We start from the raw sequence: 16,437 nt of genomic DNA, 5'->3' as shown, positions 1-16,437 counted from the left end.
TTTTTCTGCAAAAAGCCACGCTCTCATAAAAGAGAAAGCTTTGGGGAATCCTATGCTCCATTCATATTGTCATCACTTGGTTTTCCTTTTTCTCTCCAATCTCCCATTGTGATGGATGACTAGATCTTGTTATCATTGCTTCAATGTACTTGGTTTTCAAACGCAATAACTGTTCCAGATATTAACCTTTCTGTGCGGGAAAACAGTGCAGAGCAATCTAAATGAGATGATGTTCTCTCTCCATTCTTTGCTTAAATCGAGGGTCAAGTGCTTAAGGAATGAATAACCTTAAGAAAGAAAGAGAGCAAAGGGTTAAATTACAAAACTCACATGCATATCAACTCATTCTTGATCACATAATAAGCATTTCTAAAGGATAAAAAAATGCGAATGATTGTATAAAACATGAAACTAATCGAAGTGGTTAAGATGAAAGAAACTTTCTCAAATGAGGTTGATAATACATCTATTTTAGCCAGCGACCTGTCAAAGTTGCTACTTTCTCAAAGTATACACTTAATGAATGATTTAGATAAGAGAATTTTGGAATAAGATCATCATGAGAGATCGTTGTAGACCCTAGGAGATTAATATGAACTTTGGTAATGATTTTGTTGTCTAAAAGGGTGTTGATTCATCCTTAGAAAATTATCAGAATTATCCAATAGCGGCTTGAGATTGGGCTATGACCCTATAAACCCCTACTGGCCAAAACAAAATTTTGTTGCACGACCATCTAATTTTCCCGCCATGACAACCGCGCTTGGATCCCACCTCGTGTGGCAAAATCCTTTTCCAAATTTTGGGATTAAAATTATTCTTGCTGTTGATTGATATGCATGGTCCATTACATCATTGCCATATAGCTATTTATTTGATATTTTTCGCTATCATTTCTTCTAGGTACTGGCTCAATACATTCTTATATGCACTCATGTATCTACTCATCATGGGCATGGAGCCGTGCGAACTATATAATCATTTTTATATTCGTCCAAACTTCAAGATATGTAATCAGTCGAATTCATCTCTTGATGTGTTTTGTTCACTCTTATAAATTCATTCCCCTTGAAAACTTAAGAGTCAAGTAATTAAATTACCTACCAAGTCCAGACGAATTCACTTGGAGGTCTATTTTATAAGATGGAGTTGCCTCTAACTCAAAACTCCAGCCAAGGCCTTGATTCATTTCGGAGTTTGGTCTACACTCGCGAATTACGAATGGACTGTGTTGCATTGAAGGAATCAATATGCTCGAAATAGCCGATCAATAAAAGCTAGCCAAAATCCTACGATGAGCACCGTGTTCGTTTCTTTGTAAAAAGAAAACACCTACTAATCATTCAAAACAATACAAAGGTCCATTCAGGACCATCCAGACGATACAACAACATATCGCAACCCAGCCAGAAAAGAAAACAGTACATCGCAGCAGCGAGGAGGGAACTAAGAGAGGTTGAAAAGACATCACGACCTGTTCATTCTCTCTGAAAAAATACTGACCCTGATCACTTCCATCTCTCCTCTTTTGATACCTTTTGATAAAGATACAGGCACTCCATGGGACGGCCTCGTTCGCCAACTGGCTTGGCCAAATATGCAGGCCCTGCACAACTTTCCTTTTCCATTTTTCCTTTTATTTTTATTATCATTTCTCCCAATGAGGAGAGACACCACAACCTCCTGGGGCATGCCAGTTCATCCCCTCCCTCTGATCCCTCCATGCCACTCTTAATTCTCATTGTCTTGGCTTTTTTTTTTAGCGCCCCCCCCTTTTCTTCTGACGAAGACAATAACAACAACGTGTAACAGAGAAAAAGGAGCTAAAGCCTCTGAGCGAAGCTGAAACACGGTCAAAAGGGTCGTATGATGGGTTCATAGTCGTTCTTTCTTTTCCCTCCTTTTCTTTTGCTCTGCCCGGAGTTGCAGCGGATTTCAATGACACTAATGGCTTATTATAGATGATGAGTTGGTGTGGGGGAGAGACTGCGAAGATGGGGTATCTGTCAAAAGTATAGACTGAGCCAGTCACTAGTTTAAGCGCTTGGACCTCACTAGGCACACGAGTCTAATCTAGATTTAGCCGTATCGAATGCTTCTATTTATCGTATGATTTGCAACGAAAGATAGTTTATGAACAGGCGGGTATGATTCCACCTCTACAGAAGAATTTTACCAGGTACTTTCGGCGGTTCACGTTGCCTTTAGATTTCGAAACTTGGTGTTCTCTAATATCCGCTGAAAACCTGACTTTGTAGGTTTCCATGTACACCGCCCCTACCTTCTTTCATTAGTATCATCTTGCAACGAATTCCTTAAACAATCGAGTCATAGTTCTCTCGTCTCCCTTCTATGTGAAAAAAACAAAACCTTTCGAGGGTCTAATTTATACGGAGAGAATTCGTCGTGCCCACACAGGTGGGAAAGCAATTCCCACGTGCATGCGATATCGAGATTAGACATTTTCCAGGGGAAATCTAATCATTTTATTCCATGAATCTCATCATCTGCACGCGTGGTTATATATCTTAAATATCGCACAGGACAATCGGCATTTTTCACTTGATGCTAGGTAGGACAGCAAGTGTTCATTGTGCTTGTTAGATTGAAAGTTCAATCTTTAGTGCCTCAGCTTGGAGTTGGCAATAGCACATGCCACGTGTCGCCGCATGTTCTAGCACAGATGAACAAGGAACGACGTGATGGTGGATGATGTAGCAAAGGGAGGGTGGCTGGTTCGTAACAAGGGTGGCAAGATATGGAGCTATCGTGAGATGACTGCACACTTTTACAGATATGGTGTTTTGTCCAAGATTCAAATGAGTGAAAACTTGTGCTCACGAGAAAGTTGGGGAAGCAGAGAGGTTTTGGTTGCGCATTCCTCCCATGTTCTCAAGTGGGGGGCCCTACCATAACTTGTTTTTCTAGTTTGTGGCTCCCTCCTTTTCTTCATTTTATGGAAAAGAGAAGCATAAGGCGCTCTCTCAAAGCAATAGCGGATGGAGTCGTTTACGTAAATTTTGCTTTTTGCCATGTCTGGTGCATGCTATATTCTCTGTTTAAATGACTCTCCGTCGACTATAATTCCACTAGTCGGTATATAAAAGAAAAGATAAAGCGTAAAACTGGTCTTAAACAAAAACTTCCTAGTCCAAAACCAGGAGTGCGAAGCCTCCTCAGTAAAAGTCAGGCCTTGAAACACGATTTTCGGTGTGTACAAAAAACGGAGCAGCACGACGAAAAGACAGGTCAGAAGAGGGGGCAGAAAAAAGGGAGCACAGAGGAGACCGGACAAGATTATTCTAACTATTAGTGCCACGCTGGGAGCAAGTCCAAAATTGTCATGATATCTGCTCGTATAAGCCTCTCATCGTATTATATGCTGATTTACAATCTACGTAGATTACAAATGCCCACACCGGGTGGGGGAAAAATGAATTAATTTGAATATGAAACGTGTAACCCTGGGAAAAATCACGGTGCTGTTGCGCTGTCAACGAGCCCTTTGCCTCTATTGAGCGAGCCGCGACGCATTCTGTTGAGCTATAAGGAGATCAACATTCGAAGGGGTGGTCTCGGACCAAGTCGAGGCCGCTTCTGCGCTCACCCAAAATGAAAACCGGATGATTTGAACCCACCACTCGAAAGGTTCGGCAGTTTACGAACGGCAATTATGCCAGCTGAAAGAGCAGCAATGGAAGCCAAAACAAAAGCGGGTATGTTCCCCCCACCAAACAGAGCATCCCATGGACCTGCTCCTATCGATACTATCATCTGAAAAGGAAAAACGGGATGGACAAAAAATCAGCATCAATTTTATCACGAGGGATGCTATAAATACAGAGACAAATTTGGAAAATTGTTTACTAAATAATAACGTTGCATGCTCCTATTGGAAATTGAATAAGATCCACTTGTTGTCTGAATGCTACTGGGTCCATCATATAGTTTTCTAAACTGAATTTGTAAACCAGTTTTACTATCTCTAGCATTAGTCAATGCAATGGTCATCGTCCACTATTTTGTTCATAGCACACAGAGAGAGTGAGAGAGAGAGAGAGATAGTGCATTCACTGATACGAAGATCAAGACCAAATGATCTTCCAAAATCAAGAAACTCCAGCTAGCAGTAATCATATGCATCCTAACAATTACAAAATGACACTACACTTATCCTTTCAAATGCAAACTAATCTGGTCTCTACGGTAGGGGAAAATATGTAAGGCCTTGAATTCCAATTTTAAGAGAGCTAAGAAAGTAGAACTACCTGTGGAATAACAATTGCCAGATTAAGAACTCCTATAGCTAGACCTGGAGAATTGCATAGAGAAGAATGTTGAGTTTGAGAAAAATAATTAATTAATTTTAAAGAGTAAAGGCAATCCAAGATCACATACCTTGGCCACCACCAGAATCAGCAGTCAACTCTGCTGTGACGGAAAAGGGAACACTGTATGTAATCTACAAAACCAACATCATGAGATTAGTGCATGAATTCTCTCATATGAGAACAATTAAGTCAAGGAATGCTTCTTACAGCAAGGGGAAAACCAAGGATAGCAAATACAACAAGAGACGCCACTTCAACTGCTTTAATCCCTCCAGCGACAGCTTCAGCTCCTTTAGAATTTTCTGAGATGGATATAGAACTGATGATAGCAGTGCCTGCCATGCAGGCAAACACGATAAAATTACTCAAAGCCCACACAAGCCGTGGCCCAAATCGCTTGCACATTGGTTCGATAAGGAAGGAACTGATGCCAAGAACCACCTATAGAAAGAAACAAGGGAAGTTAAGAGAAAAAGAATGAGAGCTAATATTCCATCACATACGTTTTCCATTACAACAAGTAGTAGACTGGTACTGTAGAGGGGAAAAAAAGCAGAAATATGGTAAATCCGGACAAGTTCAGGCTACAAATGAATGATGAAAATCAATTTTGAGTCTTACTGAATTCAATAGCAAACCAAAAGCACCTTCTCTGACACCTTGATTGTAAAGTTTTACTGCAGACTCATCCCCATTTGGATCACCATGATACACTTCTCTCCCCATCCAATCAGTGTCAAAAAGAAAGAAAGGAAACCATGACAACTGCATTTCACCATCAATGCATATGTCAGCAAAAGTAAATCCAGACTTTGAATAAGGAAAAAGAAAACCCTATCATAGAGGCAAGTGCCGTATATAGGAACCGGGTTTAAGTAATTGCTGCTAAAATTGACCAAGACATGAGACCGCTGAGTTTTTACTTATGAAAGTGCAGGATTATTGAAGTTGTGGATCATACCCAGGTTAGAGCCATCACAAGAAGCACTGAATGCATTGCAGGGGGTAAATGCCTTAAACTGGTCAACAACTTCACTAATACAGCCCCAGGGCCATCATCAAAATTTTCAGTTTGTCCACCATTAGTTTCTGGGCTCGAATGATTATCAGCAAGCTCTCTTTCATGAAATCTCTCCCCATTGATAGCTTGGGCATTGTGAACACCTGGGATGTCTGATTTCATCTTGGACAGTTCCAGACCATTTTGCTTGGGATCATCCAACAAAGGAGCCACATCTGATAAACGTTGATGCTCATTCATAGAAAGAGGAACCTCCTCAGCAAAGTACAGAGTCACCAAGGTACACAACGTAAGGAAAACCTGCACATGACCAAACATTACTTCTTCAGTTGCATAAACTTAAAGTTTTTTTTTTTTTTTTTTTGGGTCGAAAAACTTGCTTAAATCTGACCAGATGAAGAACTGCCAAAATTCTGCCGGCACGCACTAAGCTGAACTAAATATAAATTGGGTGTCCAATTTGGTTTTACATAAAGCGTCAGGGTCCTGGCCTCTCAATAAATTCAACTTTTCCCCTACTAAAAAAATCTAACTAAACACTGGCATTTAATGCATAAGCCAATTCTAATACATAACCCAAACTACTAAAATTATCAACAGCATTGTCTTTTCATCACTTGTTGGTTTCATCTCATGGACAAGAATTAAGCGAATCTCTCCGGCAAGATATTCCTTATGCTTAAATCAACTTTCCATCCATATAACCAAGCAGGCGAAGCAGATCATTTCTAACCCTTGCAAAAATTGTTTGTGTGATTCCTAACAAACCTGTAGAAGGTTGGTTTTCCTTGTGCTTACTTAAGGTGGGTGATAGATATACTGTTCCTTCACTGAACCAAAATCTATACCAATCGTATGCATCGCTTCATGGGTAAGAAGACAAATTACCGTGCGCTGAGAACAATACTGTCTGTTTTCATAGCTTCTAGTACAGTGCATGCAAAACCTTATCACTAAAATCAAATTATTATCCTCTCATATCTCGTAAGTCAAAAAAACAAAAAGTCAGCCATCAGCATCAAGCAACAAATGTTATTGGATGTGTTGATTGTTCATGAACGGATTGGATTCAGCAGATATTTGGCAGAGACAGTGTCTGATATTAGTGAGAGACTCAGCCAAAGGGAAACCTCTTAATGACAATTTTAGTAAACATATAATATGCAAGAACGAACTGACGAAAAAAGGATATAATAAAACTTTGGCACTATGTTTTCCATCCGCTTTCCAAAATTGATACCCTAAAAGCAGTATTTCACAAGGTATAGTTTGATTAAAAGGAAGCTCAATAAAGAAAATGCAGTCACAAATCCCAGACAGTTAATCATGAAACAAGGCATATATTTCCACAAGCGTAAGTGCAGCAGACAGGTCAAAGAAGTAATGCTTTCAATTTAGAATATTACCACAGCAACAAGAAATGCAGCTTTGAGATTCCCACAAGATTCACAACAAGCTCTACTGGTCAGGAAAGGAAACCATCTGCATCGAAAGTACGATATCAGCAAAACGAAAATAACAACAAAAAAACACAAAAGCAGAACCCAAATGCAAGAGGAAAAAATATTTGATAAGGCAACACTGAATATACTTTTCCCTCAATACAATATGTCAGAGGATAAAATGACAAAGAGACCACATTTATGAAAGGAACATAATCTCAATAAACAAGGAAACATTTCGCACATCTGCAATTATCTCAGAAGCATGTTGCCTTAAAGCCAAGTCAGAAATATTAACCTATGCCAATTCCCACTCGCACCAGAGGAAAAACCAAGAATATTTCCAACAGCCATCCAAGAGCAAAAAACAGCATTGGCTGAATTTCTCTGGTCAGGTCCTGCGGCCACATGTGAAGATATATAATCAGCATTAGCATGCATTCATGATCATTGAAAAAAGATGCACATCAGTTGAAAATGATGCAAATTGAAACGAATGAGTGGCAAGGATAAAAAATGAATTTCTGTTGCTAAAACTTAAAAAGCATAGTGACAACCTGATAGATCAGCCAGAAGAGCACGAGCTGGACCCTAAAATACAAAAATGTTCAGATTCTTTTTGAGGAAATGTGAAAAATGCAATTTTCTATGTGCCAAGACTGATTGGTAAGATCAATTGTCCACAACTTCACCTGAACCGTGTTGTTCGCTAGGTCCAGCAACCAAAAGCCTACGATAAAGACAATAGCTGCCCTTGCCCTGGTACCTTTAAATGTCCTGCGTATCCAAAAAAGGTTGTTTATTTCCATTATCCAACTGACTTCTCCAAAATAAAAGGAAGGAAAGAGAACCTGCAGTGCTCCTTTGTATCACCCAATAAATATCCAACGTCTGCAGAAAATCCGATTAATATCACCTAAATTACAAGGCATAATTTAGGAAATGTATAGAACAACAAAATCTGCACCCCCAATAAAGACAATCAGAATTATTGATGCTCACAGCAATGCAGATCATCAGAGATCCAGCAAGAATAAATGGCCGTCTTCTCCCATATTTTGATTTGCACTTATCACTCCATATCCCCACAAAAGGTTGAACCTGAATAGTGAATTAAAATTAACTCCTGGAGTTGCACATAAGATGTGATTTGTTTACTTGCTCATCCATTTGTTTTAGAGGAAGCAGGATGGTAAACTTGCAAGTGCAGTGGATGCTGTCATAATTAACATCGGTGTTAAACCACGGAGTTCCAGCAACAAATAAGTTGCTGGAAGACATAATCAAACCTGGCACTATTCCATGAATGTAGATTTGTTTAAGAAAGATTTAGGAAGATTGGTTTAGCAAGGCAGAAATGACATCACATACCACAAGACCTGTAATGGGGCCACAAAGCCATATGAATGAAGAGAAAGCGTGCTGTATGCCAAGTGTCTGCATCAAATTGTAAAGCCACGCATCATTAGCACTCTAAAAATTCTTCACAAAGCAATCAATAAATGTATGGAACATTCCGATAACTGTGGGCTTTTGAAGAAAATGTCAAGATACCAAGATACAAATTAATTGCAACCAACTCAACGAACATATTTCAAACTCACAATGCATTATCTCGGTAGTACTATCCTTCCAAAACAAAAGGTAGGATAACTGCACATAACCTCACTTTTCTCCTGCTATTCTGCTCCGGAGAGAAAAGCTAACAGTACTCTCATCACCATAAACAATGACAAAGTCAAGGACGACAAAGCAGAAAATTCAGTAGGGCAGTGTTCCTGTTATCATTAGTGTTCAGGCTAGTAATCACCACGTGACAATGTTGATGTTTTGTTCTTTACGCTGGCTTCAAAATGACTTCTATTAAGTTCACAAATAGTAATATTGAGTTAACTAGACACTATGAGAAGGAACTTCATCTCGATTCTCAAGTAAAACTGAGAGCAAGAATCAGACAAAAGTACAGACCGGAGAAGCTCTGCCCAACTATGAGTTCTAGAATACTGCTCTATTATAAACTACTAGAACGACACTGCAATAGTTCTCATTCCCATCTAATTCATGATCGCAACATGCATAATCGTGACGTTATTACACTCACCCACGAGCCATTATAGTAGGACCATCCTGAGAGTCTCCTTAAGTTAATTACTGACAAGTGATGAGAACTCTACTAAAAATCTAAGTCTCAAAGAGAAAAACTAATGCACAGCAATATTTAGATTGAAAATGCACTCTCTAAATCAAAGTCTTTCTATATAGGTCTATCTTTTGCACTAAACAAGAGGCCCCGATCCTATTAAATACACTATCGGCTCAACAGTCTATCATCCAATTTCCCCAGGGCACACATCTGAATCGGCATTTTGCCCGGCAGAACTCCGTTACGAAATATCAAATTCGAATTCAGTATCAACTCCACAACGATCTCATGCAATACCAGAAGTACATTAATCGACAGCTTTAAACGCGCATTCACAAACCCGAGAACCAACAATCGCGAAACGGAACGCGCTAAAACGAACCACGGAGACAGTCTCGGCGCAAACACGCACCTGAATATACGGGGTCAGCAGAGAAAGCTGCAAAGCCCAGCCGAATTGGACACCGGCGGCGACCGTGCAGCTGAGGATCAGAGTCACGAGGCTACAGTGCGCCGGCCTGAAGTCGCCGCCGGCGCCGTTCGGAGCCCTAGCGGACGGCGGCCGCGGCGGCGTGGGGAGAATCGAGCTCGATCCGGTGGTGCGCGTCGTCGTCCACGGACATCATCTCCACTTCCTGGTCGTCCCTGAGGTTCCGGTACGGCACCCTGATGGACGACGCCGAGTCCGCCTTCCCCGCCATGACTCCGTTCCGATCGCGAAATTCACCGCCCCGATCCTCCTTCACCACTCGCCCTTCCTTCACCGCAGCATTAGCACGTCGCGCGCCGATCCGATGGGCAGATCCGGTTCGAACGAGCGGAGCGAGCGCGAGATCTGCAGTCGGCAAAGAGCAACGCGCAGAGGAAAAGGCCGGTCAAATTTGGGCGCGCGTGACGGTGGACGCCGTTCGCTTCGCTGGCGGATATCTGGGGCTTCGGTTGTGGGGGGGAATGTCTTACTACTGTGCGGAAAGAAGATGGGGAGTGAAGATCAATGAACAGTTGACCGGGCCGCTTGGGGATCAGGGCCGTCGGTTCGGACGAACCGCGTGAACCCGGGGCGCCATCGGATCGGGACCGTCGAGTCGTTAGACCGCTCTCCCGATCGTGCCTTCTCATCCAAGGGAGAGCGCGGCGCCTCCACCGACGTGGGGGGAATTGGTTTAGAGTCAAGTCTACGTAATAAAAGAAAATCTGGGCCGGACACGTGTACACAGAGACCTTCGATTATAATCAAAATGAGAAAAGTCATTTGTGTTACTTTCTGCTGACATTCTCTAAATTAAAGAAAATTAAAGTATACGTCATCAATTTCTTTGTCGACATTTGTATATCATAAAATAATCAAATTGTTTAAAATTTTAAAAGAATTAAAATGTGGTAGTTGCATGGTTTAAGTTAATTAAAAAAATCCGGACGCGCCCCACATAGAAAGCGATTGACTTCCAACATGGGAATTTTTTTAAGACATTGATGAACAGAGAGCTTTTCCCGAGTTCATGTTATATAGCCTGCTTAATTAATTTTTTTTTGTATGTGTTTTGGACGGACTTAATTTTCTTGACAATTCACAAGAGTAATTTTTACATAATCTTTGTTTTTCATATTGAATAGTACAAAAAGAAGATCTTTTGACCTAATCCCGATAGAATTATGCATGATAAGAGTGTTTTGCTTTAAAAATAACGTGCCATTACAATAATTATGAAATCATATCTGCTGCCATCGTATTCATAATTCGATAATATAAGGTACGAGAGATACATATTTGACTTGTCAAAATAATAGTCACAACTACACAAAAGCAGCACTTTAAAAGTTTAGAAAGTGATATTTCCATAGCCAAAAACTAATTTTCCACAAATTTTCTTATTCTATATATTAGGTGAATTAATTTACCCTTGGTAATTCAGTCCCAATCTCCTAAGGATTGTCAGAAGATATACTACTCTCTAAAAAATAAATAAAATGATTAAATAAATAAAAATTCGCCTTTTTCTTTCTTCCATGTCAAGAAACTTAATCCCACTTTGCTTTTCACTTTAAAGGTGTGTATATTTGAGAGGAAGTATTTTCCCGAAATTAATTTTCCAAACTTTTCACCAGTTTGGTTCACCGAAAATGATTAATTAACCGAAAACACTTTCCAATCAAAAAAATTATTTATGCATAAAATTAGAAAAGTGAATTCTTAAATCTAGAAATGTGAAAACGTTGTTTGAAATTATTCGTATTGATTTTTTTTTTTATTATTTTTATTATTTTATTATTTTATTATTTTATTATTTTATTATTTTTCCTTTTCCTTCATCGTCCTCTACTGGTCACGTTGCCAATCACAAGAGCAACCGTGACGGCAATGAAGAAGTTGAAGCAGAGGAAGTCATGCGGAAGACGTGGAACCTAAGGCTGAGAATAGGAGCGAAGAACGGCTTCTCGAAGAACACAAGTTCAAAGGCGTTTTCGGTAGTTAATCATTTGACCCAAAGCAGAAGGAGATCGCGAATTCACCACCAAAATTGACAGGACTACGAGGTATTGTGGAGGCAGCCAATGGAGAGAAGGAAATAAAAAATGAAAAAATATTTAAAATGAATTATTGAATCTAAAATGGAAAAAACTTATATATATAAAATGTCATCAGAAAATAACTTATTAAAATAAAATTAAGAATTCTATTAAATTTATAATTAAAGTAAAATGCAGCATAAAATATGATAAGAAATTCAACTCATGAGTAGATTATTTGTAGCTTGAATTATAGCTCACTTCGTCTCCTTTTCCCTTATATACCTTAGTTCATGACATGAAAAAAATTATTTTGATATACGTTTAAAAATCTTAATAAAATTCATTATTGAACATATAAACAATATGCATTTATTACATTAAAATGAAAAATCAGTCAAGTTAAAAGGAACACAATTTGTTGCTGAATAAATTATTAGTAGTTTGAAATATAAATTATTTGATTATCTAAATAAATTGCAGTTGATAATTACATTCTTAATAGGACAATTAAGTAAAAGCAAAAAACAAAGAACTGCTAAAATGACATAAATCATTAAATAAAATAAAGAAATAAGAGAAATATAAAACTATATATATTATATGAACTTATTCATAATTTATTCAATTAAGTGAATAAATTGCAATCAAAAAACACATCCACTTAACTATAATAAACGTATGTTTGGTTAAAAATATCAAGACATATATATTAGTTTGTTTTATAGGTCATCATGGATAATTTACAATATATAAAATGAAGCTAAAAAAATACAACTTCATTTAAGAAAAATACATATTATCTATTACACTAACAGTGATAGATCATACTTGAAGAAAATAATAGAAAGAAATTACTAATCTATAAATCATAACTAATATATAATGGAAACCTAAAAAGATGCAAGTTTGGACTTCTCTGATTGTTACCTAATTTGGATTAAAAAATAAAATGTTATTTTTTGTAATATTTTTCATTGAAAATGGCGAGTTTCCTTAAAAAAAATTCTTATCCAATTTTTAAGGGTATTGTGAAACTTTAAAGGGTGAATTAGTCCTGTCAAAATACAGAGTTTGAAGAAGTTGTGGAAGAAGATAGTCATGTTTTCGTTATGGAAAGAGAGTTACCCTAAAACAGATCAATACATCATCTAGTCCGGTCATTCAAACTATGTACAATCCTCGTCTTCTGATTATTTCACAAAGAGAATGAGCAAACACAGGTAAAGCGAAGGAGAATTCACAACATAGTCGCTCTCAAGTCACTTCCTGTGCTAGTAAAATACACTGAACATCCGCTTTGAAGTTGAAGTAAGAACCATCGCAGAAGCCCCGTCATAATGCTCTAAATAGCTGCCGATGTAACAAGTCATGCAAGTTCATTGCCTCGCCCCGTGACTACCCAAATCTGCGGCTACTTTAGCTGCACGATTCAATGCATCCGACACCCAAAATGCACCTCTGGAGAAGTAGCTACTGTTTACCAGAGTGTTTGCAGCTGCCGCAGCTGTTCTTCCTGTGGCCGATACAGCAGATCTCGTGTACTCTGTAACGTGGTACCTCTCATCCACTGATTTAGCAGCTTCGACCCCAGCGCAGATCTTATCGGCGAGGCCGACTCTCTCAGTCAGCTCAGCAACCTTTGCCATTGCAGTCGCCGAAACTTGATGAGACTCATCATAAGCTTTTGCCTTGGTTAAGGCATCCTTTCCGAGTGTATATCCCTTGGATAGCATAGTTTTCACTACATCCTGAGCCACGGTCGCTACTTCACCAGGACTGGGCACATATCGGCTTCCATTTGGGCTCTGCGTAGGGCAGGAAAGAAGGGAACTCCTTAGCAAAAACTCTTAACAATGGTAGCAGATAATATCACGACTCTGGTGCAGAGAAACGCTTACAGTTGAGTTGCTTTCGTCTCCATGACTTGAGGAAGACCTGTTCCAGAAATCAAATTCATCTTCATAATATCCCCAGCGTGTTATGCAGACACGCTGATCCACAATGGTCGCACCCTGAAAAAACAGAAGACTGCATGAAAATTTTAACAAAATCTCGCTGTATTCTCTAATACATGTTGAAAGTTATAAATTAAGAGGATAAAGTAATATTTTGGCTGTCATACGGGGAGAGAGAGAGAGAGAGAGATCTGTAAGAGAGGAGATGGTGATGGTCTCAACTCGGGCGAGTGAAAATTAGAGGTGTAATATGAAGGACAAAGTGACGTTAGGAGAAAGGAATCGCAGGCAGAGAGGAAGATGTGCTGATGGAACAACTCAGCTGGAGATGAGCAAAAGGAAAAAGAAACAACAATTCCATAGCATAGGCTAAAAGAAAGCAACTTCTAAGGTTGTGATAGTGAACATTGGTTTGACAATCTGTCGTTTGACCGTAGAAGTCCCCTGCTTTGGTCCACAAATTTGAGAATAGCAACATGTTGATGGCCCCTAACAGTAGATACGGAGCAGCTTGGTATTGAGTGCAGAATTTTACTTGAAGTTGCTTAAAAAAAAAATACTTTCCTCAGCCTAACCTTTCTCTTTTATTGTTTGCAATCACATGGAATGATAAATGCCAGGCTCAAAACACAAATGGGAGGAACTGACACAGCAGCAAGCGAACTAGACATATCCTAAGCCCCTAACCAGTAACAGCTGAAAAGATCAAAAAAGAATGCAACAAGGGAAAAGGGAGAGATTTGGAAACGCTAGAATTTGTTTGTAGCTGATGCAACATCGGTTATGTAGAAGCAGCTATTCCCCTCAGCTAAGCAGCAAGAAATACAGAACCTCTCAGCTGTTCTCATGCCACATCATGTAAATAGTTGCAGTATAACATCTTTTAGAAGAAAGGCCAAGCTATGTGCATGTATTGCATGTAGGTTAGTCACTTCACCACGATGTTCTTCTCCAAGCAGAAAGATACATGAGTTCAGTCAACAATGATTAAAGAACATTACAGCAGAAGACCTCTACTCCTGCATTACTTATCCAATTTCAAAACTCTTAGGTGTTGGATGGATAATAACTTACACTGAGCAAGACGGCAGTTTCCTGAGAATAAGCATCTTTGAATGTCACATAGCCCGTACATGCACAATCTCCAGACCTATCAACGGACACAGACATAATGCAAATATCAGGAAAAAAAGAAACACAAGGGAATGCATTATATCATCTTGCAGGGGCAAAAAGTGAATGCACTAATAGCACAATCAATGAGAAGACCTACCAAAAAGAACAATCTTCAACAATATCATAATAATTAAATACTAAACTACGCCTTCATCTAACAGTTTAAACTTTTAGATTAGTCGGCAATGGTCCCATAAATTCTCACATGATATCAAAGCTGGAGGTCCTAAGTTCAGATCTTTGTAGACCCCACTTGTCTCCTTAATTAAATCTCCACGCTTAGTACTAAAAATAACAGACTAAGCATAAGGAAGAGTGTTGGAATAATTAAATACTAAACCACGCCTTCACCTAACCGTTTACTTTTATAATAATTGACAATGGTTCCACAAATTCTCACGTGGTATCAGAGCTGGAGGTCCTAAATTCAAATCTTTCCAAGCCCATTGTCTCTCCAATTAAATTTCCACACTGGGTACAAAAAAGAACCGACTAAACGTGAGTAGAAGCGTTAAAATAGTCATATATTATACCACACATTTATCTAGCTACTTAAGTTTTTTAAATAATCGATGGTGGTCCACCAATTCTCACGAACAACAATACTGGACCACCATCAGCAAAAATAACCTCCACCTAATCAAACCATTAGTAATCAACGTTTATCATCAGAAAAATCCAGAGGACGGTGATCCGATCCCGCTGCAATCGCAGTCGAGGTGCAAGATAGCCGAGATCAAAATTCATCAATCCAGGCATAAACAAACCGTGAGCTGGAAAGGAAGACTCCAGCCTCAAGCTCAACCCTTCCGAGAACCCAACAAAAAACAAACACCTTGTGCGAAAATGCTCACGGAACGGTTACCAAACACGACAGTCGACGTCAAAACAAAGATGCCACGATCCCGGACGAGCAAGGAATCGGGGGGGCGAGAAACGAACCTGACGATCTCGACATGGAGGATCGCGCCGGAGAAACCGAAGAAATCGCTGAGGTCCTGCTCGGTGGCTCTGGGAGACAGGCCAGTGACTTCAACTGAATATCGTTCGGAGCTCATCTTCTTCGCCCAGAAATCCCCCCAAAAAAATCGCGCTTCCTCTCTCCCCGGCTCCGACCAGCTAGTCCTGAGCAGAGCACACCACGGATTTGGGTCGAAGAAGGTGAAGAAATCGAAAATTCGAGACACGACTCTCTCTCTCTCTCTCCCTCGTTCAGGTGGTTAGGTTTTTTCGTGTGAAACGGTTTCTTGATTTTTTAGAAAGTAACGGCCGGTCGTCGTCATGGAATCGACGTGGGACACCGTCGGGTCAGTGAGTTCTCCACTTTCTCGGATCGAAGTTTCGGGTTGGCCCGCTCGATGGCGATGGATCAACAATACAACGGCGAATCCGGGTTTGATGTTCCGGACTCGGCTCCGGTGGCCTTCCTTCCGATCCGGGATGATGCCAAGGCCCATGAAGCGTAGAATTAAAAATTTAAACCCATGCAGACCCAAACAATTGCTTTCCACTGGGCCTAATCCTCTCATAAACCCCAAACTTCATATCCTTTCCCGATTTCGTCCCCAACTTTTTATTGCCTGAAAGAAAAAAAAAAATCATAAATTTTAGGTTCAATCCTAATTTTACCTTGAACTTTTTCTTTTCTAAAAGAGAAACTCAACTATATGGTTTAGTCCCAAATCTTCCCGAATATTCTTTATCTAAAAAAAATCACAAACTTTTAATTTAGTTTCAAATCTGCCTCCGTTAACCTTCCGTTCAAAAATTGTCAACAATTATTTGATGTGATATTTTCCATGTTGGTTCTATATCAATAAAGTGACATGTAAAATTATCTCCAAATAAAGAAAATTAG

General features: G+C 39.5%; 2 protein-coding genes across 2 annotated transcripts; both read right to left on the bottom strand.

Moving 5' to 3' along the window:
• Positions 1-3,284: 3,284 nt before the first annotated feature.
• LOC104433612 (sucrose transport protein SUC3) lies at positions 3,285-9,965 on the bottom strand. The gene is given in 15 exon segments (XM_010046418.3): positions 3,285-3,774; positions 4,269-4,312; positions 4,399-4,462; positions 4,539-4,772; positions 4,953-5,096; positions 5,293-5,652; positions 6,759-6,834; positions 7,093-7,192; positions 7,352-7,385; positions 7,487-7,571; positions 7,646-7,710; positions 7,797-7,895; positions 8,166-8,231; positions 9,350-9,550; positions 9,552-9,965. Coding segments are annotated over 15 exon segments (1,830 nt in total). The 5' UTR covers positions 9,639-9,965; the 3' UTR covers positions 3,285-3,603.
• A 2,566-nt stretch (positions 9,966-12,531) lies between these two features.
• LOC104433613 (binding partner of ACD11 1) lies at positions 12,532-15,830 on the bottom strand. The gene is made up of 4 exons (XM_010046419.3): positions 15,522-15,830; positions 14,478-14,553; positions 13,347-13,460; positions 12,532-13,253 (listed from the first exon to the last, which is right to left on the bottom strand). The coding sequence occupies exons 1-4, from the start codon at positions 15,635-15,637 to the stop codon at positions 12,825-12,827; spliced, it is 735 nt and encodes a 244-aa protein (XP_010044721.1). The 5' UTR covers positions 15,638-15,830; the 3' UTR covers positions 12,532-12,824.
• Positions 15,831-16,437: the final 607 nt, after the last annotated feature.

Source organism: Eucalyptus grandis, chromosome 2 (assembly GCF_016545825.1).
Source record: "Eucalyptus grandis isolate ANBG69807.140 chromosome 2, ASM1654582v1, whole genome shotgun sequence".
NCBI classification, from domain to species: domain Eukaryota; kingdom Viridiplantae; phylum Streptophyta; class Magnoliopsida; order Myrtales; family Myrtaceae; genus Eucalyptus; species Eucalyptus grandis.
The sequence above is the reverse complement of the archived record's forward strand: the minus strand, read 5'-3'. Positions and strand labels throughout refer to the sequence as shown.